General features: G+C 42.0%; 1 protein-coding gene across 1 annotated transcript; it reads left to right on the top strand.

Moving 5' to 3' along the window:
• Positions 1 to 24950, top strand: LOC124253659. The gene is given in 13 exon segments (XM_046687471.1): positions 1 to 280; positions 2182 to 2680; positions 3511 to 4092; positions 5254 to 5311; positions 8021 to 8050; positions 12052 to 12140; positions 13167 to 13290; positions 13994 to 14116; positions 15047 to 15123; positions 15125 to 15178; positions 15835 to 15911; positions 16407 to 16531; positions 22575 to 24950. Coding segments are annotated over 12 exon segments (1959 nt in total). The 5' UTR covers positions 1 to 280; positions 2182 to 2206; the 3' UTR covers positions 22721 to 24950.
• Positions 24951 to 25157: the final 207 nt, after the last annotated feature.

A 25157-nucleotide genomic window follows, 5' to 3' on the forward strand; every position in this document is an offset into this window, starting at 1 on the left:
TGTTAAAAATACCTGAAAAAATAATTGGTTGTTTGTATGTGGTCCTAATTTAATCTGTTCGCCCGAAAGCGGTCACTGCGGTTCTGTTGTGTTTACAAATGGCGAATGTTGTCATAATCTGCATCCAACCAACTTGCTGTGAATATTTTGTCAGTGACACTGACAGATGATCAAAGGTAGCTATCAATGTCAGTTTGATTGTAGAAGACGCATCGAAATCTAGCTCTAAACTGTCATCGATGTAGTCACTGATTACAAGTACAGGAACATTCTCGACTGGGCAAGTTAAGGCGTGATCATCAACACATTTTGTTATACGATGACAGCAACTCTCCGGAAAGATTTCCGCCCGTAACCCCGTTTTTTTAAATAACTCTATACCTAAGAAAAGATGTTTTTTATCGAAAGCCTACCCAGACCCTAACCCTAAACCGTACCCTAAATCTGACATAATGCTAAATCTAAACCCTTATCCTAAATCCTAACCCCTAGAAATAATCATAATAAATAGCAAACATGTCAAGCGGGGGTTACGGGCGGAACTCTTACCCAAAAACGTATTTTTTATCTTTAATATCATTTAAAGTTTTTATTTTACTAACCCTGAGTGATAAAGGATATATTCATCTATTTCACGCAAAAATATCAAGTGTTGCCTACAAAAATAGCGTTCATGACATCATATCGACGAAATTGTTGCCGCTCTCCACATCCAGGTATTTTGTAGAGGTTTTCGACGATGAGCCATACTTTTCGCTCCACACTGCGAGGGAGTGTTGTGATCACGTGGCTTCCTATTTTTATATATTGCCTGTCACTAGCAGACGACTGATCTTACTGAAGTTTCGCTTGCTATTTTTTGTTATATTGTCAATTGATTTTGCATCTGAAGTGGTATTAACAATCTCAGGTAAATAATATTGATGTTTGTTTGCTTTTTAAATAACTTAACTTCCAGATTTCCATTGTCAATAAAACTTCTCACGACGGTGACTGGGCACCCGCCCTACCGATGAAACTGCTTGTGCACTCCGATCGCACACGTACTCACCCGATATAGCGCGAGCAATGCAATCGTCGAAATGGATCTAGTTGAAGCAGGTACAGGTACTGAAGTATTATATTCACTAGTAATGTCAGACAAACATTTGCGCCTTCCTTTCTTAACAATCCTTGATAATGGTGTCTGGCAACGAATCCCAATGACTTTCGGTCTTCCGCTTTGAGCAGAGTTATTTATATTTTTCCTGTCGCGATAACGTTTCAAAAACTTACTGATTGTGCCCTTGGACAAATCCAATATTTTACAAATTTCTGACTGTTTTAATCCACTCTCAGTTAGCGATACGATGCTTGTTTTCACAGACATCGACAGATCTTTACCCCTACGACCCATTGTGTCTACCTCTACCTCTAGTGTGTTTTCATGCTAGGTTTTAGTGCGATACGTTTCCAACTCGCTCAACGTGACGCGTTTGAAATACCGAAACATCACACGTTATTGCGGCCAAGTCGAGAATGTTGACAAAGTTTTGGCATTTGGCATGTGAGTGTATTTCAGAGTCGGGCGCCTATGAGCTAATTATATGAGTAAGTTCGCTTCCCAAAGTAGTGGCAAGTGAAATCTGAAAAAGTGTAGCCAGTACACTGCAGTACTCTCTCTTTAGCCTTTGCTAGTTTGCACCCAATTATTTTGATGTAGCGTTTTTTATACCTCTACAAGTACAACTGTATTTTTCATCTCCAATTATTAAAGTAATGAGAGCTCTTCACTTCTGCATCATTGTCATATTTTTGTCAATGAGACTAATTTTCAAGTAAATTTTGAGATGTTCACTATTGTTGAGCTCAGGAACATGTTTTAAGAATTGGCATATTCTTGGTACAAAGTCAGAAGCATCAAACGACTGTGGGCAAAAATTGCCCAGTATACAGTGTACCATATTGATAATATATTATAATACAACTAAGTTTATCTCTTATATGCATGAAAGTTAACATTAATGACAGTTGTTATTTTATTACTATTTTGAGGATGATATCTTCTCAGTGACACTGATAAGCAGACAGGCATTAAATAACAAATAGGTTTTGACTGAAACAGCTCTAATCTAATTGTTTAGTAGATAATGATTATATTGCAGGTCTATCAACACATTAATAATTTATGTTTCATTTCAGCTGATTGAATTACTAAAACAGCAAAATGTCTGGAGATACGGGTCCCACTGAACTGAGTATGTCAGGCCCAGTAGAGTTAGACCAACTTCAGTTTGACTTCAGTGGTAAATCAGATGCAGACATAGTTCTCAGCGGTGATGTGATCGAAGAAAACAATGACAGTTCGAGAGAACAGTCAGCACTCATAGACCTCATCCCAGTCAGTATGAACAATGATGCATTTCCCGGGGGTCTCGTAGATGAACAGAATCATGTCAAGGTGCATGAGGAGGAGGGGACAGAGCAGCAAGAGGATGCTGCACAAGACCAGAAAGCACAACTGAATGGACATCATGCTGGTGATGCACATGCATTCACCAACATCCTGATTGATGAGAAAGTGATGGAGCAGAATGAATCTGTTGATTCATCAGCAGATAGTCAGAATGGTGTGCACAGTGGACAGGGTGAAGAAGCCATGGTGAAAGATGAGAATTCTCAGGTACAGGATAAAGATCAGGTAAATAGTTGGGCTGCAAAAAATCCACTGTGAGACGGATATACTACATATAATGAAGATTTGGCATCAAATATGAATATTAGGCAACAAATTTGAATATTGGGCATCAAATATCACTGGCGGTTCCAGAGGGGTTGGGGGGTTCGAACCCCCCTTTTTGAAAATGACTTAAGACCACATTGAAGATTTCTTTTGCGTTGAGCGAGCCAATGGGGGGAATTCAGGGGTTCGAACCCCTTGAAAACACACCCCACCCCATCACCCCCACCCCCAAATTCCTGGATCTGCCCATGAATATTGGGTAACAAATATGGATATTGGGTAAAGAATACAATACTAAGTCAGCAGTTAAAGTATTGTTCAATGTGTTCAGTAAAATATTAACAGAATATGTTTTGGCATGTTTTGACCATATTGATATTGTTAATTTGTCATGACAATAACCAGTGACAACATTTTTGTAAAATTATATATATAAGAGTGTTGGCGATTATCCTGCCTAGCTTGGATATATTCCAGCCCAGAAAAGAATATAGATCACAGTGGACATACTCAAATTGACCCACTTAACAGAAAGTAGACATTTTAATGAAGGATTGATTTTAAACTATGGATGAAACTTAGCAGTTAGTATCCACATTTTACTAATATCAGAATTTAGAAGATTTAGGCGAGAACAAACGTTGAAGTATTCAGTGTAGAAGATGGTTTCTGTCTTCTGCCAATTTGACAACATTTTAAGTGGAATTTGAAGTAATGGTTCATCAGAATGTAGTTCTGCAAAGAAATGACAATGATTGCTATGATCATTTAGTATTTTCTACTTTCAGAATTTACTGAGAGAGAGTGTGCGATCTTCGACAGATGTGATTGTTGAATCTGGCCCAATCCCAGAGAATACCCGTCCTGATATTTTGTCATCTACGAAGAAGCCTAGGGACTCTGGTGAAGGTGAAGACTCTGATTCAGAGTTCGAAGATGAATATGCAGAACAGGAAGTTATCCAGAAAGAGGAGTCTGAATCTGATTCTGAGTTCGAGGTTCCTGATCGTCCAAATGAAAACACTGGCATTGATTTGTCCAAAGAAATTATCCCTCCAAGTCTGTCAAAAATGTCCCAAGATCAAACTGCTCTGCCTTCACAACCTGTATCAGGATCATCTCCGTCATCAGTCATCTGTCCCGAAGTGCCATCCCAGCCTGCACCACAGCTGCCCAGTGTTACACCTCCACCTCAAGGAGACATCTCCACCACCTTGCCTTCAGTCACAGGGGGTGTTGGCCCAACTCCTGTAGCCCAAGTGAGGGAAACCGACCCCTCTGTATCATCAGGGCTACCGTCCATCTCCTCCAGTATGGCCAGTTCTTCATCTCCGCTGCCTGTGTTGGACGCCACGAAGGAAAAGCTGAAAGTAAGTTTTGTGGGGCTTGTAACATGAGTTTTTATATGTTAGTTGTATAATGCTGGACCAATATTCTTGCTATATGACAGCCTCTCTGGACCAGAGATTAATGCTATCTGCAGTGCATGTTGTATGATGAAATGCAATTGAGATGCAATGAAAAATGACAGGGTGTAATATTGTTTAATTATTTCCCAGGGCTCCAGATAATTTTCCAACATCAGGAGTATGTACTCCTTATATTTTCAACATAAAAGTACTGGAAAACCTTAAGAGTACATTTAGAGTACTGAATGGAATTTAATGGAGTATCAGTAATTTTGTGTTTCGTTTCATATATGCACCACAACATTGCTACTCTTGTGTAAATAGGTCAATAAACAATAAAACAATACTTTTTCAGATAAATACATCTGTAAATGATTCTAAGACCGTACACCATTGCTGTGGTGCATATCTGCTATGTTTTTAAAGTTATTTCCTACAGTATCGTGCTTATTTTATATCCGTACATACGCCGATACAGCCCTTATCTGGAGCCCTGATTTCCCATTCTGAAATGCAATGCTACGGTTCCTTTGCAAGATAGGTAAAGACATCAGATATTGTGCTGCTGTTGTTTAACTAGGCCAGTGGGAATCTCCCAGCATCCACTGACGGTGTTCCTAGGTTTATATGTCTGTGACAGGCCTTTCATATCTGTGATGCAAATTAAATTCTGCTGAAAGTGGGAGTAGAATGTTGTAAGATGAGACATAGTTGGAAACCCATTGGGATTCTGGGTGAGAGTGTATGCTGGCTTGTACGAGGTGACTTAGTAGACCTGAAACCCTGTGACTAGACTGATGTCAGTGACAGTTATAAAATATATCACTGTGGGACAGCTTTAAATAACGGATGCATACACCCATACAATACATTATTTCATGAAATGCATTTTAATGCAGAGTTAAAATGGCAGTAGAAAAGGTAATTAGGGTTATAATATGTAATCCCAATTACAAAATTACAAAATATCACTTTTTCCCCATGTTCATGTGAAATGCACTTGGTTACTTAGCAAAGGACCTGATTTTAAGTAGATTAATTAACTTTTATTGAAGTTGTTAGTGTTTAAGTATGAAACCTTAAATGCTAAAGTTAAATTCCGCTTTGTTTTCTATTTGCCAGAGAGTTCCTGAACTTCAGAATTCTGATGACTGGGAGAATGTTACCACAATACAAGCTGGTGAGTTTATCACTTATGGATCACAGTGAATGCAGTGTGTGTGTGTGTGTGTGTGTGTTCGGATATATTTATCATTGCTAAATGAAATACTATAGTACTGTCGGAAATAGAAAAAAACTGTTTTTAGGCTCTTACTCTGTATCCCTAAAATTTACACAACTGCAAATAGCATATGTCGAAATAACCCACTTCGGGCCTAACTTGGCATTCAGTGGGATGCGTAATAGGATATCCAGAAAAGCATGTTTACTCGTAAAATCGGGCAAAACTTAGAAAAAATACGAATAGCTGCTGAAAACAATAGATCAGACTATAGATGGCAATTAGGTCGCTCAGCCAGGTATGACGACGGACCGTCGACTCACCTGGCATGAAATGCATGTGCTGCCTCCAGGCGCCCAAGGGGTCATCTCAAAGATATTTTGTGCTTTGACTATGCCTCATCTATTGATTAACAGCTTAAGTGTCTCTCTTTCATAAAGTTTATGTTGAGATATGTAAAAGAGTTTGATACCTGATAACCATAGAAACGCATCGTATTAAATGTCTCAAAATATATAGGTGGCATGACCACCCGATCGCGAAGATCGACAGGACTGGATTGATATTATTTGTAAATTGTTATGACATGCCGTGTGTACTTCCCCAGTATAATTGCCCTAAAGGATTATCGTATCTTAGCTGATATCTCTATCCCCAAGCCCGACCCCAACGATTGTCTGCATTACACCCGTCCAGGTTTTGCTTTTGAGACGAACCCTCCTATCTGTTTCTTTTATAGTGACAGTGAGACTCCATGGTAGCTACATCCTTAATAGTTTCAGCATGAAAGTTATTATTTTTACGCCAGCTATCGTTTATAATGAAGCTATGTCTAATTTCAAATTGGTCACTTAAAAAGTGTCCTTTATAATACAATTTCGTCGCACACTAATTTGCATACAGCCATGGTCTGTTCCAAATAATTCGTTTTGGACTTAGAAAAATATCGCATTGCTCATTCTGCACTAATCTCTCCTCAGTAAAGTCCTTTTTCTACGTTTCTTGTGTCCCTACCACTGAGACTGTAGTTAGGCCGAACTTAGTTTAAGAGATATTTCACACTTGCACATATCAACTACATAAATTGTAGAGATAAATGAGAAAATACAGTTTTTTTCTTTTTCCGACAGTACTATAGTTTGTCATGTCTGTGGATTATAATGACTGCTTTCAATTAAATATGTTTTCATTGTTAAATCAGGATATTTTAAAAAATGAACCTCATACTGATCATTAACGGAATAACTGAAGTCTATATATTTGTGAGTCCTGGGTCTTAATGAAATAAAAATGACAGTGTTAGGAAGACCTCTGTTTGGATGTATAGATAACATGATCACACAGGCCAGGGGAGTGAGGTCTGGTTATTGATATTGTTGAAGGAAAACACCGAATGAATACAATATTTACATTTTTCTTTCATAAAGTACTTAAGTACTAGGGGTGTCACGATACACCAATCTCACGATACGATACGTATCACGATTTTAAGGTCACGATACGATACGTATCGCGATATATAATTTTCGCGCCTTTTTATAGCATTACCTTACCGGCAACGTACGCGCTTGCTGATTGGTCCATCAAAATAGTCTAGCCAGTCACAAAAGCTGTTAGTTTCCAACCTATTTTTTAAGTAAAGCTAGCTACATCTATTTATCGGAGCGATCTTGTACAATTTTACTATCAAGACTTTGAAGGAGATGGATATAGCATAAAAATTTGAATCGATAAAGTTTTAAAATAGGAATCGATACACGCAAGCATGTATCGCGTATCGTATCGTCAGTAAAAATGTATCGATGGATCGATACATTCGCGTATCGCGACACCCCTATTAAGTACTCATCTAGAATACCTGTAGCACATACATGATGTAGTATTCTGCTAGAAGTGTAAGATGGTCCACTTAATTATAGGCTGTGTATTGGCCCCCAAATTGCATATCAATATATTGTTATACAGATATATGTATTGTGATGAATGTTTTGATGTACAGGGAGCTTAAGTTTTTAATGATGATACTGTTTGTGCATGAAGGACTAGTCTTCTTCTACGTACAACAGTAAACATTACAATGTCAGTCATCGTAGTCTTTGGCTTAACAGCTATGAGAAATAAGGCCTTTTTGAAGGAAAATATCATTTGTGGATGAATTTCTGTGTAGCGAGTGAGTGAGTTGGATTTTACGCCGCTTTTAGCAATATTTCAGCAATATCATGGTGAGGGACACCAGAAATGGGCTTCCCACATTGTGCCCATGTGGGGAATTGAACCCGGGTCTTATACGTGACTAGCTGACGCTTTAACCGCTAGGCTACCCCACCGCCCCAAATTTCTGTGAAGATTGTTGGTTATATTTTACCGGGTAGTGGGGTAGCCTAGTGGTTAAAGCATTCACTCATCACAGTGAAGGCCCGGGGTCAATTCCCCACATGGGTACAATGTGTGAAGCCCATTTCTGGTGTCCCCTGCCATGATATTGCTGGAATATTGCTATAAGCGGCATAAAACCCAACTCACTCACTCATTGTAATGTTTTACCCACTATACATGAACACAGAAGGCATATTTGATGCATATCGTTTTAAACATATTCCAGCACACCGGTAATGCAGTTCAACCCAAGTGTGAAACCCTGATCACTGTATCCTTTTGTGTTTTCAGAGTTTGCAGAGAACAAGAGTGCAACAAAAGGTAGTTAATGTTTCTGGCTATGTAAGGTAATGCTGTTATTGAACACATCTTTGTAGGCTGAAAGGTGCAGAAAAATCACAAAACAATTTGCGAAGTGTTGTTTTGAGATACCTTATTTGCATTCCCGGTTGTTTCTGGCTATGTAAAGTAATGCTGAAATGCTGAACACATCTTTGTTGGCTAAAAGATGCAGAAAAAAACACAAAACAATTTGGGAAGAATTGTTTTAAGAAACCCTATGGGAATTTTTGTGTGGAGAATTTAATTATTTTTTTTCCTTATCCTGACTCATGCTAATTATGCTTGTCTCCTTCCTCTTGCGTCCCTTTCCTCCCAAATGGTCACATGATCAGCTCTACACAGAAGACAAGGTCTTTCTCGGCCGAGATTGTTCCTCCGGAAGAAGCAGATGTTTATGATGATCTACCCATCCTCATACCTGCAGTCACCATCGTCAGTAAGAATACAAAGCCTGCTTCTACAGCTACATCGGCATTGGTATCAGCGCAGACATTGACAAAAGACCTGCTATCAACGCAGACATCGGGTACCAGCGATAGCAGCAGCGTCAACTCTTCATGAGTGCAGCGAGCCTTAGATGACGTCTCTTCAGTATCAGATGCATCATCCCTGCAGCAGTCTCTTCAGACAACGCAGAACTTCAACCCGGGACTGTTCATGCAACAGTTTACAGACCAGATGATGTCGATGATGGAACATCGCTTCGCTCAGGAGAAGGCTGCTATGAAGACTGCTACGTCTACTAGCCTGCGTGAAGGCTCTACAGTCTCCCCACCACATCTGGATGAAGAGGGAAGCCTGCGCGAGGGCTCACGGACACGACGATCTTCCCCATCTGAAGTAGACGCCCCAGAGAGTGTTGCTAAGAAGTCTCCACGCAGGAAGGAATCGAGGCGTTCTCCTGAACCCTACAGACATCGCAGATATAAGTCGTCATCTCCATCGGACTCTGATGCCCATCAAGAACCTGTGCGAAGGCACTCCTACAGAGGGGAAGCTACGTCCAGGAATCCACCTTCGGAAGGATTCAAGATCGCATCGGGATCAAACGCCTGCTCTTCATACAGATCATCCCATAGAGAGAGGGGAGATTACGTCAATCAGCCTTCGTGAAGGCTTAGAAAGATATTCAAGACTCCAGGAGGAATGCACAGTCACACCAGGACCGTTCACCTGTACGCAGCTCTACATACAGATCTACATACAGAGACTCACGTCATTATGGATCTTCAGATAGGGAAATGTCTAACGGACAACTCCACAGTAGCGTTCTATATCAACAAACAAGGATCAACAAGATCAACAAGTCTGCTACAACTCAGCTTTCTCCTGTTCAGCATCGTGGACGACCTGAATATCTACATGAAGGCAGGCCACATTCCAGGAGCAAAGAATGTCATAGCAGATGCCCTATCTCGTCCACTACAACCATCTCTTATGGAGTTGATGTTACACCCAGAAGCATTCCGGTTCGTCATACAGACAATAGGATCTCCACTGGTAGACCTGTTTGCAACAAAGTTAACAAGCAACTACCAACATTCGTCTCACCGATTCCGGATCCTCAGGCATGGGCAACAGATGCTTTAAGCTTCTCATGGAAAGGACTAAACGCTTACGCGTGTCCACCTCCAGCACTACCCACAAGTAATACAGAAAATCAAGCAGACAACAACGCTGCAACTGATTTTGGTCGTGCCCTATTGGCCAGCGAGGGTATGGTTTCCCGTCCTCATACAAGAACTCGGAAGTCCAACCCTGAAACTACAAGAGTGGTCGAACCTGCTCGTCCATCCACACACCAAGCAAGCTCACGGGAAACCGGCATTGTTCCAGCTACACGTGTGGATCGTATCAAAGCTTGCCTGAAGACTAGAGGGTACCCCGCCAGAGCAGTGAAAGCAGTAACACTAGCTCTACGCAGATCAGCTCGCAACTTGTACAACGACAAGTGGCAGAGATTTGAACAGTATGCAGCTAGGAAAGGCTTTACAGCAGTAAAGCAACCCATCCTCAAGTGGCGGAATACCTGTGTCATCTGCGACAGACAAGACACTTAAAAGGTTCAACACTCTCAACGTACTTAGCTGCTCTCAGCACAGTTATCACCATGAAGGCGGGTGTCAAGCTGACCAAAGTACCAGAGATACTGGCACTACTACGCTAGTTCAAGTTGGAAGACCAACAAAAGAAATTCAAGGCTCCTGCCTGGGATCTCAACATAAGTTCTACATCTCACCAGTGATGCCTACGAGCCTCTAGATCGGACATCCTTTGAACTATTGACTCAGAAAATGCTGTTTCTGATCGCCCTAGCAAGAGCAGCCCGGATGTCAGAAATACATGCTCTGGACTTCGAACGAACATTATTTGAATCATCTACAAAGGACAAAATAAGGGGACGAAAATTCAAGCACATATTCATCCCCTTATCCACTGAGACGCCCACGGAAGTCTCTCGGACAACAATATCTATCTGGATTAGAGCCATTATACTAAGAGCCTTTAAAGCAGCAGGACTTGAGCCTCCACAAGCCTCCAATCCACATGAAGTCAGAACCCTGGCATCAACACTTGCTCTGCATGGAAACTGCTCGATTACAAGTATAATGGAGGGCTGCTTTTGGAGATCGAACACGGTGTTTGCCAACCACTACCTCAGAGACATTGCCACCGAAGACGTCTCAAGCATTCACCAGTTTGGGCCACTGGTTGTAGCACAACAACTAACGGTTCCACAAAGGCGCTGAGAAAATCTCACCCTTTTTATCACGTGACTTGTGAAAACCAACGCTCTGAAGAGCAAATGGTTAAAGTCCATGCACACATCAAGGACGGACTAGCATGAGTGATAGACCCTGTACTTGTATAGGACATACTCGTATATGAAGAAGGGTCGCATCTCCACTTGATGCGTGCATCAAGAGATGGAGTTGCAATAGATAACTAATGGAATATTAGTATATCTAAAATCCACATGAAAATGTCAGGAGAAGTTTCGGAAGAAATCTGACAAGTTGTGGTTCCCCCCAGACTCATCAGAGAGAAGTAGAAAGAATCTTCAACAATGCCGTCATAAGTTCCCAAGGGGGGTAATACAGGACGTAAATCTACAACCAGGGACTCCAGAACGTGGCTTGACCCACCACCGTTTCCGACAGATTCTGCAAGCATGAGTCAGGATAAGGAAAAATATGTAATTTTCTGACTAAAATTGATATTTTATACTTATCCTGACTCATGAGGTTAGCCCTCCCAACCTCCCCTCTTATGGCACTCTCGATTTCCCTGTAAATCCGGGTGTCAGGCTTACATACGGAGATAGTGACAAATATGACCGATCATGTGACCATTTGGACGCCAAAGGGAGGAAAGGGACGCTACTCATGGGTGAGTGATTTTACGTCCGCTTTTTAAAAGGGAACTTCAAGGGATTTCAGGTGTTCCACTATCATTCGCAAGAGGAAGGAGACAAGCATATTAAGCATGAGTCAGGATAAGTATAAAAAATCAATTTTAGTCAGAAAATTACATGTTTCTCCATATTCTAAAATATCTGTCTTGGAATTTTGGTTAAGCATTCTTAGGATGTTTCATTGTTGCTCAAATAGCACAGTGAGTGAGTTTAGTTTTACGCCGCACTCAGCAATATTCCAGTTGTATGGAAGTGGTCTGTAAATAATTGAGTCTGGACCAGACAATCCAGTGATCAACAGCATGAGCATCAATCAGCGCAAATGGGAACCGATGACATGTGTCTACCAAGTCAGCGAGCCTGACCACCCGATCCCGTTAGTCGCCGCTTACAAATAGCACAGAGATACATTTCTTTATGATGATCTTGTTTATGAGGAAGGATTTGTGATAATTACCAGTTCTTCGAGGTGTGAATTTATTGGTACCAAATAGTAAAAGTACTTTGCAACCTGCAAGTAATGCCAAACTACTGATAGGTTTGTGAATCTGCTTCACACTTCCAGACAGCACAGCACAGTCCTACCCTTCTCCCCTGCTCTCTGTCAAGGAGGCGGTTGACCATTTCAAGAACTCGGATCTGTCTGCTGTTAAGGTTAGAGAACATAAACCAGCAATTGTATTTTCACTGAAGTCTTGAACTGGTGCATATCCTAATACTTTGTTCATGATATGTATCACATGACATGATATGTATTCCCAAGTAAGATTGCATGAATTTGTTCTAAATTAGAAATGATCCAAGAAAAGAAAACTGATTAAGTTTCCAAAATCATCTACTGTTTGTACAAATACATGGTAATACTGAGTAACTGACTTCTGATACACTACCTCTCATTAAGGATATGAGGACAGTGAGTGAGTGAGTTTATTTTTCGCCGTACGCTTACCGTACGCAACAATATTCCAGCTATATGGCGGTGGTCTGTAAATAATCAAGTCTGGACCGGACAATCCAGGGCCACCTTTTTCCTATTGTCTTTGACTACCGAGGAGAAAACTAAATACTGCGTGCACAATTCATAATACTGGTACCCAGATACACCAAAACATACGACGAATGGATGTTGGGTACCATACCCGCAGTAATGATGACAGTCCACACTGTCTGTAAACTATAGCTGAAATTGCTTTGAGAGGCATTTTAGAAGTTTTATAGATGAAGGAAAACCAATATCTATGGATAGTCAACTTCTTTATTGCATTCGGTGCGACGTTTCGGTGTAGGTACTAACACCGTTATCAAGCAAGTGATGACTAAACTCACTCACTCACTCACTCACTCACTCACTCGCTCACTTGCTTGATAACGGTGTTAGTACCTACACCGAAACATCGCACCCATTGCAATAAAGAAGTTGACTATCCATAGAACTTGGTTTTCCTTTATGACTGAAATGTATTGAAAATCTTTGTGAAGGAGTAGACTTCAGTGTTATGACACAGAAGCATGTGTATCTTTCTTGTTCAACATGTCTTCATATAATATTGAACAAACTTTATGGAAACCAACTTCTTTTATTTCGAAATAAAAGAAGTTGGTTTCCATAGTTTCTTCAATATTATACATCCTAACTTCTAAAATGACACTCAAAGAAATGTATTCATATACTTGTTACAGCCAAACGTGCGGACATCCATTGAAAGGCGTGGGTTGTCAGCATTGACACACTTCCTGTTTGGCCCTCCCAAGATACACAGAGACTTGCTGCCTGAGAGAGACATGATCTTCTGCGTGGCTGGATGTGAGTTTATAGGCGGGGTATGAAACTCCCAAAAATTTCAGCCAGACCACAGGGCTGGTTAGATGTAAAACTTGCCAGTCCTGACCAAAACTTACCTGCCCACAATATATCTTCATATACATGTCTAAATTTTAACCCGACCGTCAGGCAGGTGAATTTGAGAATCTGGCAGTCCGTGTTGAAAATAACCCGTCCCGGGTGGTCAGACAGGCAGGTATTTCGAACTCTGGCATAGGACTTGTAAACAAACTGAAGAAAACCTTACACTTTTGACACTGAAAGGCATAGCAGCTAATCAAAACACTGTTTCATATCCTATAAATATCGATTTTATTGTTAGCCTGAAAACACACCAAGATTAGATAAGAGTTTGACTCTCCTATGTCAGGCTAATGAATGGATTCCCAGTCAGATATTACATGCAAGTAACGTCTGCACATTTAGTGCATATGGTTTATGTACAGCCGTGTTTGCTTTGAAGGATACATACACTCGTGTATATCCAAATATGGTGTGTGTTTTATATAAAGTGTTCTGTTGCTGAAAACCTAGAACCCTCTGCTTGTTGTAACTATAAAACTGAGTTAGATCAGATGGTTCTGGTGTAACACTCTCAGATCAGTTACTTTATAGAAATGTGCTCTCCTGGAAGAAGCCTATTTAACACAGAGAGCCATTGACATTTGTATCCTTTATATTGTAGCTCAGCTGGACAATGAGGACAGAACCCATGTACAAATCCTTCAATCTATCTACCGCACGCTCACAGGATCTCGCTTCGATTGTCAACGCTTCGGGAGTCACTGGGAGGAGATAGGATTTCAAGGTTGTAGACTCTTGTCTGCTTATAAAGTCACCCTTGATTAATTGAAAATATATTCAGTTTTATTATGATGTGTAACATAGATCCATTAGTCACCATAGCATCCTCCATTTCACTAGAAACGACCATTAGCCACCACAGAATTTGTCTTCAGTAACCCATGCTTGTAAGAGGCAACTAACTGGATTGGGTGATCAGGCTCACTGACTTGGTTGACACGTCACCGTATCCCAATTGCGTAGATTGATGCTCATGCTGTTGATCACTGGACTGTCTGGTCCAGACTCAATTATTTACAACCCACCGCCATATAGCTGGAATATTGTTGGGTGCAGCGTTAGACAATAAACAATAAACCAACCACTGACCAATCACAGGAGCCCCCCTCCGTGGTGTAGTGGTTAGAGCATCCGCCCGGAGAGTGGAAGGTCGCGGGTTCAATCCCCGGCCGCGTCATACCAAAAGACGTTAAAATATGGTACTGGTTGGTCCCTGCCTGGCGCTCGGCATTAATGGGTACAACAAGGACTGGTCGGCTCGGAGTCAGTATAATGTGTCTGAGTGGGGTATTCATGCTTCACTGCGGCATGGTATCTCAGTGGCCTCTCACTATAAAACCAGCTTAAGTCTGGGCTAGTACAAGCAGCTGCACATACACATACACACGCATGCACGTCGTCATATGAGTGAAATATTCTCAAGCACGACATAAAACCCAATTTCACCTCACCTCACCTCACCTCGCCAATCACAGGAATTGTCCAGGAAACACCCATCACAATGCCTCATGATAGGCATATTTCATTATTCAGACACCCTCATACAGGGGAGCTCTTGGTATATTCAATCAAATCAGAAGACTATTACGAATTAACTTTAAGGTCAGGAAGTGTATTCACTATAAAGACATGGATTTCTTTATGTTCATCTCAGGTCGTGACCCTAGCACTGATCTGCGTGGTGTAGGAATGCTGGGATTGTTGCAGCTTCTGTACTTCCTGCGTAACCCGAAAACTGCTGGCGCTCGCCCGGGACGTGTATAAACTGTCTCTTCATCCCACACAGGTTTGACTTGTTGTAATGAATCTTCTCGAAAAACACAAACAAAAAGCAAAATTTGTCTTGATTTTGAAAATGATTTTAATTAATATATACATTCATCATGGCCTGATGAATATAATAATTAATTATGAGAGTTAAACTGTGTGGTGCTGTTCAAATAGAGACAATTTCATTCATGATTGCCGTTTCACTTTTCCATGGCTGATAGTATTTAAAAGTCAATAGGCTTTAATAGCCATAATGGTATCTAAACAGGAACAGCACAAACACTTACTGCACATGCATACAACAGTACAAGGTATGACAGCAAAGAAGGGGTCGTCTCATAATACATTTTGTCACAGTCTGACTCACTCATTGTTGAAGTCCATCATGTGACCAGTATCTCGACTCTATCTCATTGTTGACTTTGGTAGCATAACGCTGCCATGTCAACACTATTACCTGACCAAAGGATTCATATGTTAGCTTTTTACATCCCAATGATGTTTGTGCTCAATCATCTGACATCACGTTTATAGATATCCCATATGAACTCAATTGGGTTTAGATCACAATTGTATGGGGGAAGTTCTTATTTGGAGACAAACAGACTGCATAATTGGTGTGATGAATTCCCTACTGCACTGTTCTGATGTATGTACTTGTGTTGTGTTCAGAACTTCCCGTTCTGTGTGATGGGCATCAACATGTCCAGGATATGTATCCAGTCACTACGGGAGGCGCTTCTCAACAAGTGAGTAATAGACTTAACATTAGCATCTTCTACATCAAGGGTGGAAGTCTGCATCTGTGCCGTGATCCAGATGTAACAGAAACGTTTTGGGGTCTTAATTACATTACCTATAACTGCAAATAAATGCCGAAATTCCCCAGGTCCTCTTTGCTAAGAATTCCAAAATGTTGTATTATCGGCTTTCTAGAAGTTAATGAGTCAATAGCAATGCATATAACTTTATGGATAACAACTTCGCTCTATATAGTAAACAAGAAGCTGTTATCCATACAGTTGTATGCTTCATTATCGTATGCTTTGTTAATTAATAATTTTCCCTGATTATGATCCTCGATTTGTCAGTACTATTTTCAGGCGTGCAGGTTTTGTCATGGCAGCTAATATGACTTGCATCATGATGTCCTACTTCCAAATGACACTGAAATGCAAACAGTGTGACCCCCAACTGACTCCCACAAGAATTTATCACTAGCTATTTTCTCTGCTTTTGATCAGGGAGTGCAATAGGAGAAGGCAAGTGATGGAAGTCGTGAATGAGTTCTATGTTGGGACGTACTTGCACCTTTATCAGATCTGGCGGAAGGGGAAGTCTATCTCCGACTCAGGGCATGTCATTAAGGGTAAGATTCGCAATAGAGGTACAATTTCGGGAAAATCTTTTTTTTAAACATCGTTACTTTATATGAGTTAATATCCTCTGACCGCCTCCGTGGTGTAGTGGTTAGAGCGTCTGCCCGGAGAGCGGAAGGTCGCGGGTTCGATCCCCGACCGCGTCATACCAAAAACACGTTAAAATATGGTACTGGTTGGTCCCTGCCCGATGCTCGGCATTAATGGGTACAACAAGGACTGGTCGATTCGGAGTCAGTATAATGTGTCTGAGTGGGGTATTCGTGCTTCACTGCGGCATGGTATCTCAGTGGGCTAGCACTATAAAACCAGCTTCAGTCTGGGCTAGTACAAGCAGCCTCACATACGCATACACACGCATGCACATCGGCATATGAGCGAAATATTCTCAAGCACGACGTAAAACCCAATTTCACCTCACCTAATATCCTCTGAAGCAAGTGAATATGTTTTAAAATGATTTGTTTACTTTGAAAGTCAAGGTCAATAATTTTAATGTCAGCACTCAATTTTCTTAAATTCACCAAAAATTCAAATGTTAGATTCACTTGGCAAGAAACATTTGAACTCCTAGTCACAGCTTACAGTTGAATGAATGACATTTGTGGAACGTCTAGACACCATTATTTAAACAGGCTACCATCAAAGAATTGAACATCAGTGTCTTTTGAATAATTTATGTAAAGAAAACAAAATAGTAGGACTCATTTGTGATTAGGTGGTATGAGAAACATATCATGAACATGATAAAGTTAACATAACTTGTTTAAATGCTTTGTTTTGGGTTTAATATATATCCATGAACAATGAATCTTTAATCAAATTTAAGTTCTACTGACATGACTGGTGACATAAATAAAAACAATGTCAACTTCTGAACATGACATTATCATGATTATACAACTTCAATTTGCTGAAGATCATTCTCACATTCTTGTAACTGTTTAGTTTTTGCATCCTCACCCATCACTGAATAAAAGTAAACTTCTGTACTGTTTTTCTCTGGTGTGTTTTGCAGTCTGTTTGCTATGTGACACTATATATTTTTTGCAGGTATTAATGATCTCTCTGTGTATATTCAATGAAAGAGAGTAACTTAAAGTTGAAACAGTCGTTAGGTGGCTGTATGTGTTCTGGAAACTTCATTGTGCTACATACATTGCAGTGTTTACATTCAAACTTTATAAGCTCTAGTTACTTCATATCATGTGATCAGTGTTTGTTAGTCATTGATACCTTTGCTGTGCATTGTTATGTTATGTTCAGTTTTCTGAAAGGATATTTACCAAATCATTTCTAAGTGGATAAGTAAGTCAAGTAACAGTAGTTCTTAACACCAAACAAATCATTAGATCTTTTTCATAGAGATCGTCCTTGGGGTACATATATGCATTTTCTGCAGCTGAAAATGTCATGTGACAGTTGTATCAATGTTTTAATAAAAATATTGTACAGTAAATAAAAATCTTTTTTATCTATTATACGACCCCCACCACGCTGAGTTACCTCCCTGCTACGCATGCGCAGCCAACCAGGTAAGCACCTAGGCCCGTATCATCATTCCTTCTGCTGTCACTCTAGCATTCACACGTATTTACCCAAGAGTTACTAGCTGATTTACTTCTTGTAGAAGAATGTCTGAGACTTCAACAACTGTATGTATGGTCTTTATTCATTTTGAGAAACGTTTTATGGACTTAGCAGTCTGTTATTTCTCATTTATGTGACTTTGTATTAAACTTTTACGCTAGCTTTCCCGTGGTTTACGCACATGTTGCTATTCCATGGCGGGAAGTTTAGCATGTCGAGTGGTTGAAATATTGCATTATTAACCAAGTATTTCATGTCGCATTGTGGCATTCACGTAATTTTCAATGTTTTGTACGTGTATATTTATGCTGTTGTATTATTCCGTTAGCTACATGCTTGCGTGTTTGCTTTCAGGCGTTTACGGGGTGTGCTGCCTGCGGGCAAAATATTCCCCGTTCTGATAAGCATGACAAATGCTTATGCTGCCTGGAGAAGGCAGGGCATAACCCTGACATCTGTGAGTTGTGCATGGGCTTCTCCCCCTGGGCCCAGAAGAGACGGGCGGCTGACTTCCTTTTTTTATAAGGAATTGTGTGAGGCAGGAGGGGACTTGACCCAGGAGGTTCCCCCGTCCAAGGCCAAAATGGCTACGCAAACTAAATCTAAGTCTACTTCGCATAGGTCGCCATCCATCCAGTGGTTTTGATATGTCCGTTATCACACAATTGTTTCAGCAGCATATGGACTCTGTAAAGTCCCTCGTTCACGAGTCTGTTGGAGGTCTCTGGCAGGAGTTCCTCGCCCACTCTGATTGGGGGGCCGAAAGTCTGGGGGTGGGATCGCTGAGCTCAGCTCGATCCCTTGGCCTAGAGGCGTCTGTCGATTCTTTGCCTTTGGCTTCGGGTCCGGACGCCTCGGCTGCCCCGGAGACTTGGGCTCGGGTGCCGAGTCTATGGAGGTTGTTCTGCTCCGCCAACTATCCGAAGTACAGGCCCACCTGACGCGAGACTCTTTATGGTCTGCCGCATCTATGGTGATGTGCGCAGTCATGGGGATGCGCAAGCTGTGGCTATCTACATCCCATTATTCGGCAGCAACACAGCAGACTTTGCTGGCCCTTCCGTTTCAGCAGGGAGTGACGTTGTTTCCGGGGGCCCAGCAGGTCATTCGGGAGGCTGCTGCAGAAGCTACTCTCCGCACACTCAGGTGCCGTCATGTCCGGTCAAAGCGGGTATACTGCGCGGCGAAGTTCAGGCTTTGCTGGACAAGTCCGCAATAGAGCGCATACCACCGGGCAAGGAACAGGCAGGGTTTTATTCCACATACTTCCTTGATCCGAAGAAGGACGGCGGGTTCCGTCCCATTCTCAACCTCAAGGGGTCGAATCGCATGTTAGAGTTCCATCCTTCAAGATGGAGACACTTCGCTCGGTGATCTCCTCTGTTCAGCCCGGTGATTGGCTTACGTCGATCGACCTAAAGGTTGCGTATCTACATGTGCCAATTCATTCCTCGTTCAAGCAGTACCATCGGTTGTCTTACGACGGGATGTGTTACCAATTCACGGTGCTCCCCTTCGGCATATCCACTGCCCCCAGGGTGTTCACCAAGCTCATGTTAGTGCCGGCTACCCACGCAAGGTCGCAAGGAAGGCGTTGTTACCCTTACCTCGACGACTGGTTGCTCAGCGCTCTAATTCATCAGCGTGCCTAGATTCTACCCACACGGTGATAGACATTCTAGTTCGACTGGGGTGGATCATAAACCTCAAGAAATCTGACCTGGTACCCACCCAGGACTTGGTTTCTCGGGGCGTGGTTCACAACTCAACAGGGTCTTGTCTCTTTGTCACCAGAGTACGGGAGATTGTGTCCTCGTACCTCTCCCGGCCCCAGGCACCAGCATGGACTTGGCTCCGTCTACTGGGTCATATGGCGGCAACTATCTCTGTCATGTGGCGGGCGCGGTTGAGGATGCGCCCTATACAGCAAGATTTGGCGAGTCTGTGGGCTCACTCGGAGGAACTGGAGAAGTGTCTCACAGTCCCCGGGTGGTTGTCTCCTCACCTTCAGTGGTGGACCAATGTAGGGAATCTCTCCAAGAGGGTCCCTTTGAAAATCCCGACGCCAGCTCTTACAGTTCAAACCGATGCGTCCCTCACGGGGGGTGGGGGGTGGTTTGCTGGGCAGTCTGTCGGTGTCCGAGGCCCACCTTCACATCAATATGTCTTAGAACTGAGAGCTGTGCGGTTGGTTTTCGAGCGCTTCTGGGAGCATGTTCGGGGCCAGGTGGTTCGTCTTCAGTTGGACAACCGTACGGCCATGACGTACATCCTGAAGCAAGGCGGCACGGTGTCCCTAGCGCTCTTTCGGGAGACGTGGGAATTTCTCCTCTGGTGCGACCAGTACGACTGTCAGGTGCTTCCTGTTTATCTCCTGGGGCTGGAGAACATGCGAGCAGACGCTCTCTCTCGCCGGATCCTGGCCCTGCACGAGTGGATGCTCGACTGGCAGATATTCGGAGTTATCTCCCAGTTGTACGGATCATTCCAGGTGGATCTGTTTGCGTCCGGCGGGACGAATCAGATACCCGTGTTCTGCTCTTGAATGCCAGACCAGAGGGCGTTGGCTTCCGACGCCTTCCTGCTGGATTGGACGGGCAAGGTCCTCTCCCAGCTGTTCACCCAGCCAGCTCGGCTACTTGTGCTACTGGCACCGCTATAGCCGTCACAGAGCTGGTTTCCGGTAATTCTCAGGTTTCTGGCTCAGCCTCCTGATCTATTACCTTTGCGACCGGATATTCTCCCTCAGAACGGCGCGCCATACCCCAATCCAAGGATTCAGTGGGTGGCTTGGCCTCTGTCAGGTCTAGCCTCGAAGCACACGGAATTCCTGCAGCAGTTGCAGACACAATTCTGGCTTCGTGGCGGGATTCGACAAACGTTCAATATGAGGATAGGTGGTCCCGCTATGCGGGCTGGTGTTCAGATGGGGGGATTGCAGATCCCTTTTCTGCGGATTAAGTCCGAGTATTGGAGTTTTTGCAAGCTCGTTTGGAAGAAGGCTTGGCGGCTTCAACCATTCGTGGCTACTCCGACGCTATTTCCACTTTCCACACCCCTGTCGATGGTGCTCTTCTGGGTCAGCACGCTCTTATGCAGCGCTTTTTAGCTGGCGAGGATCGGCTTCGACCTGCTGTAAGGCGAACCAGCCCACCTTTGGGATTTGTCAATCGTGCTAGATTGGCTGTCCGGTCCTACGTTCTCACGTCTATCAGCTATTTGCATTCAGCTGTTAACATGGAAGGCCGTATTTCTGGTGGCGGTAACATCTGGGCGAAGGGTCGGCGACTTACATGCTATGTCGGCAGACCCGGCGCTGACTGTGTTCCATCCATCATCACATCAGTATTCGCCTCCCGGATACTTACCGTCCGAAGATCAATCACGCGTACCATGTGAAAGCTCCTATCAAACTTCCTACTCTTACCCAGCCTTCCACTTCGGGGACCTCTGCAACGAGCACTCACCCGTTGGATGTCCGTAAGACCCTCAAGTTCTATATCAAACGAACACAAGGTATCTGTACGGGTACCCATCTGTTCTGCTGTTATGGTGGGAAGGCTGGCATGCTGGCTAGCAAACAGACCCTATCTCGCTGGCTTGTATCGGTCATTTGTGCTGCTTATCAGGCTATGGGCAAGCTTCCCCCTGAGGTTTTGAAGGCTCACTCGGTCAGGGCAGTGGCCACTTCAAAGACTTTTGCATCGGCACTGCCCATTGAAGAGATATGCTCTGTCGCTATTTGGAGCAGGCCTAGCACTTTTATCAGGCACTATCAGCTCTGACCCTGACCGAGTCTTGGTTATTTGGACAGATGACACTGCTTTCAATTGTGTATAATTGATATATCCACTGTTATCATATAGCTTCAGGACATGTGACAGGTGAGTGTTGTGGCGTCTGTTACATTCTTCCTAACGATCGCTATTTATGTGTACTTTGACAGAATTACCTCCTCCCTAGCCTCCGGTCTTTGGGAGTCTGCGTTAATGCATATATGTACCCCAAGGATGATCTCTATGAAACAGACTTAGCTAAACCTGTAGAGGTTTCCAATTCTTTGAAGAGAATCGTCCTTGGGGTAGGGCCACCCACCTCCCGCAATTCTGTTCATTGATTTATTCAGCAGAAGAAATGATGATACGGGCCTTGGTGCTTACCTGGTTGGCTGCGCATGCGTAGCGGGAGGTAACTCCACGTGGTGTGGGCCGTATAATAGATAAAAAAGATTTTTATTTATTGTACAATATTTTTATTTAAACATTGATACAACTGTCACATGACATTTTCAGCTGCAGAAAATGCAGATATGTACCCCAAGGATGATTCTCTTCAAAGAATTGGAAACCTCTACAGGTTTAGCTAAAAAGAATTTAAACCTTCTCCATATGAATGTTTTTTCTAAGAGACTTTGTGATTTTTTGCGAATTTGTATTTTTGTAGAAGTTGAAGGCCTTGCCAAGAAGAATACAAAGGGTGTGTTTAAGAACCTGGAAGAATATTTAAAGAAGAAGCCATCAGCTGATGTAGCTGTGGAAGACAGCAGAGAGGAGTTCCTCAGTGTGTGCAAGGTAGAGGCTGATGATTGAGAAGTGAGGGGTACCTGGGGTTCCCCTGGGTGGATGAGTGGGTGGCTGCTGGCATGATGGGGTGTTGTACTTAAGGTGAAGCAACTAAGGGAAGAACTCCTCAGTGTGTGTAGGAAGATGAATGAAGGGGTGTGTGAGAGGGTCAGATATATTACCACATCATTAATGGAGGAAAAGTTTCTCAGTGTGATTATTGTAAATGTTTACACTTTGTATTTTTAAATACAGACGTCTTAAATATAGAAGAAGTAAAATTTAAAGAAGATTGTTTGAAAAACATATATAATGTCAAATGCCTACCTTTGTTATAATTTGTTCAAGTTTATTGTTATGTATGATGCAAGTAGTCTTTGATCAACAACAGATGGAAAGATTATTACGTTCATATTGAATGTTTTTCTTTGTGTATTAACTTTGTTTGTTCCTTTTGGTATATTATTGTATTTAAAACTGAAATCATGGTAGCAATGTCCTCTACAAAACAGACATGGCAAGGGACACACTGTGTATGTGTTAGGCACCTGACAAGGTTCTGGGGCAGAACACTTTACTGTTCATTGACAAAATTCTAGAGGACCATTTGTGTAATTCATGTTTCCGTCCAGTAGATGTGATTCTGTATGTTTTGAAGGATGTGCTGTAGCCGATGTTCTTATGGAGGAATGAATATCATAGTTACTAAAGATTGTATCAATGCATACTGTAGTTGTGTTGTATGTCATGTGGATGTTGTACGTATTGGGGATGATTCAGTGGAACTGTGATTCTGGGTGATATGCATTTATGTTGTGATGTTTTTATCTGGGAGATGAGGGGGTGTCATGGTGCCCTTGCCATCAGTTGTAGAATATAGAACAGTCTGATGCTCTGGAGGCAAAGAGTACATACAGTGTTTCCTGTACCAAAGATGATATTTCCTGCCAATATGTTTATACAGAGAGCATCTATATCTTCATCATCAGACCTCAACAATTTTTTATTTTCAACTTCCCCAGTGTCATTAAAACTAATCTCAAAAGGAATACAGTTGAAGGAATATTTGTGTTGTGTTTGGTAATTCATGTCCACAGAGAGAATTATCAGCCTTGAGGTGATATATGAAAGAGCATCATTTTGAAAGCTGACATTAAACTGGCTCCTAAACCCATCCTTCATTCAGACTGGGTGGTCAGAAGACTCTTAGACGCATTGGCTAATTAGAAAGTTCACCTTACGCGACCTGATATAAATGTGTCCATAGATCTTGATGGGGAGGTCTTGTATCAAAGTACAAGATCTGAACAAGGAACCTGCCTGAAAACCTATGTCCAACTCAGGTGATATATTGACTGTAATGGCTTTGTGATATGTTATTATGGACCTGTTCAAACTCCCCTGGTGATAAGATATGTGTCATAATTATGCTTTTATATGCAAACATATTGTCTCATCAGACTAGCTGATATTTATGTACAACAGCTCTGTTACCATATAAAACTTTGGACAAGTATTGTTGGTATTGTGTATTAAAGCATTGTAAGGGCATAATGTTTTTTCCTCATACAGATTAACACAGTTTGGATGGCCAAAACCAGGAGAGGCATGTTTTGTGTACTATAAACATTTATTTATATATGGCAAAAAAGGACACAGATCTTGAAAAACATGTTAAAATAATATTATAGCTCCATATTTTAGGGCTGTCCAAGTGTATTTTTCATATGTCCATTTAGCTTTCAAATATTATCATTTCAGTGGGCGAAATTAAATCTTTTGTGATACATGATAGAAATAAATTCCATTTTAATTTAAATTTGTAAGGTTGTAAGATTTAAAAAATTTGTGAAATTACTTCCAACATGTTCAATGAAATGTTCCAAGAAAACTTAACAGGCTGCTTAAAAGATTAGTTACTACTGTTTAATATGTGAAATTGTGTTTGTTTCCCACCACTGGTATGTAAATTATCATCATGTAAAATTTAAAAACATTATTTTGTTGTTTAGATGAAAAAATTCATCCCATAGACATTACATAAAAAGTCAGTGTTTGATGTCAATACTACTCGTTAATATCGGACAAGCCAACATCATGTGATGCTGTATCTACCAGAGACAAAGGCTAGTTATGCACCAGTGGAGGAGTGAGTGAGGCAGTGTATGAAATATACCCCAAAACCAGGCATCAGGGCTGGTAACTTCAAAATGTCACCAGCCCAAAGAATATTACTCAGATGTATGGGACAAGTTATCTAAAATTTTGACCATTGGGAGGGCTAGCTGTAAATTTAGACCGTCCATCAGAAATCTAGCCTGTCTCGGGTGGTCGGACAGGCCTTATTTCATGCACTGAGTGAGGTTGTTTTTTCCACTTTGAACAGTATCTCAGTGACTTCACAGACTGTCAGCTGGATGGTGGAAAGATTTAAGTGATGTAGGGCTGTTCACCCATGTTCAAC

Source organism: Haliotis rubra, unplaced genomic scaffold (assembly GCF_003918875.1).
Source record: "Haliotis rubra isolate DU_JTF1 unplaced genomic scaffold, ASM391887v1 Scf549, whole genome shotgun sequence".
Lineage (NCBI taxonomy): Eukaryota > Metazoa > Mollusca > Gastropoda > Lepetellida > Haliotidae > Haliotis > Haliotis rubra.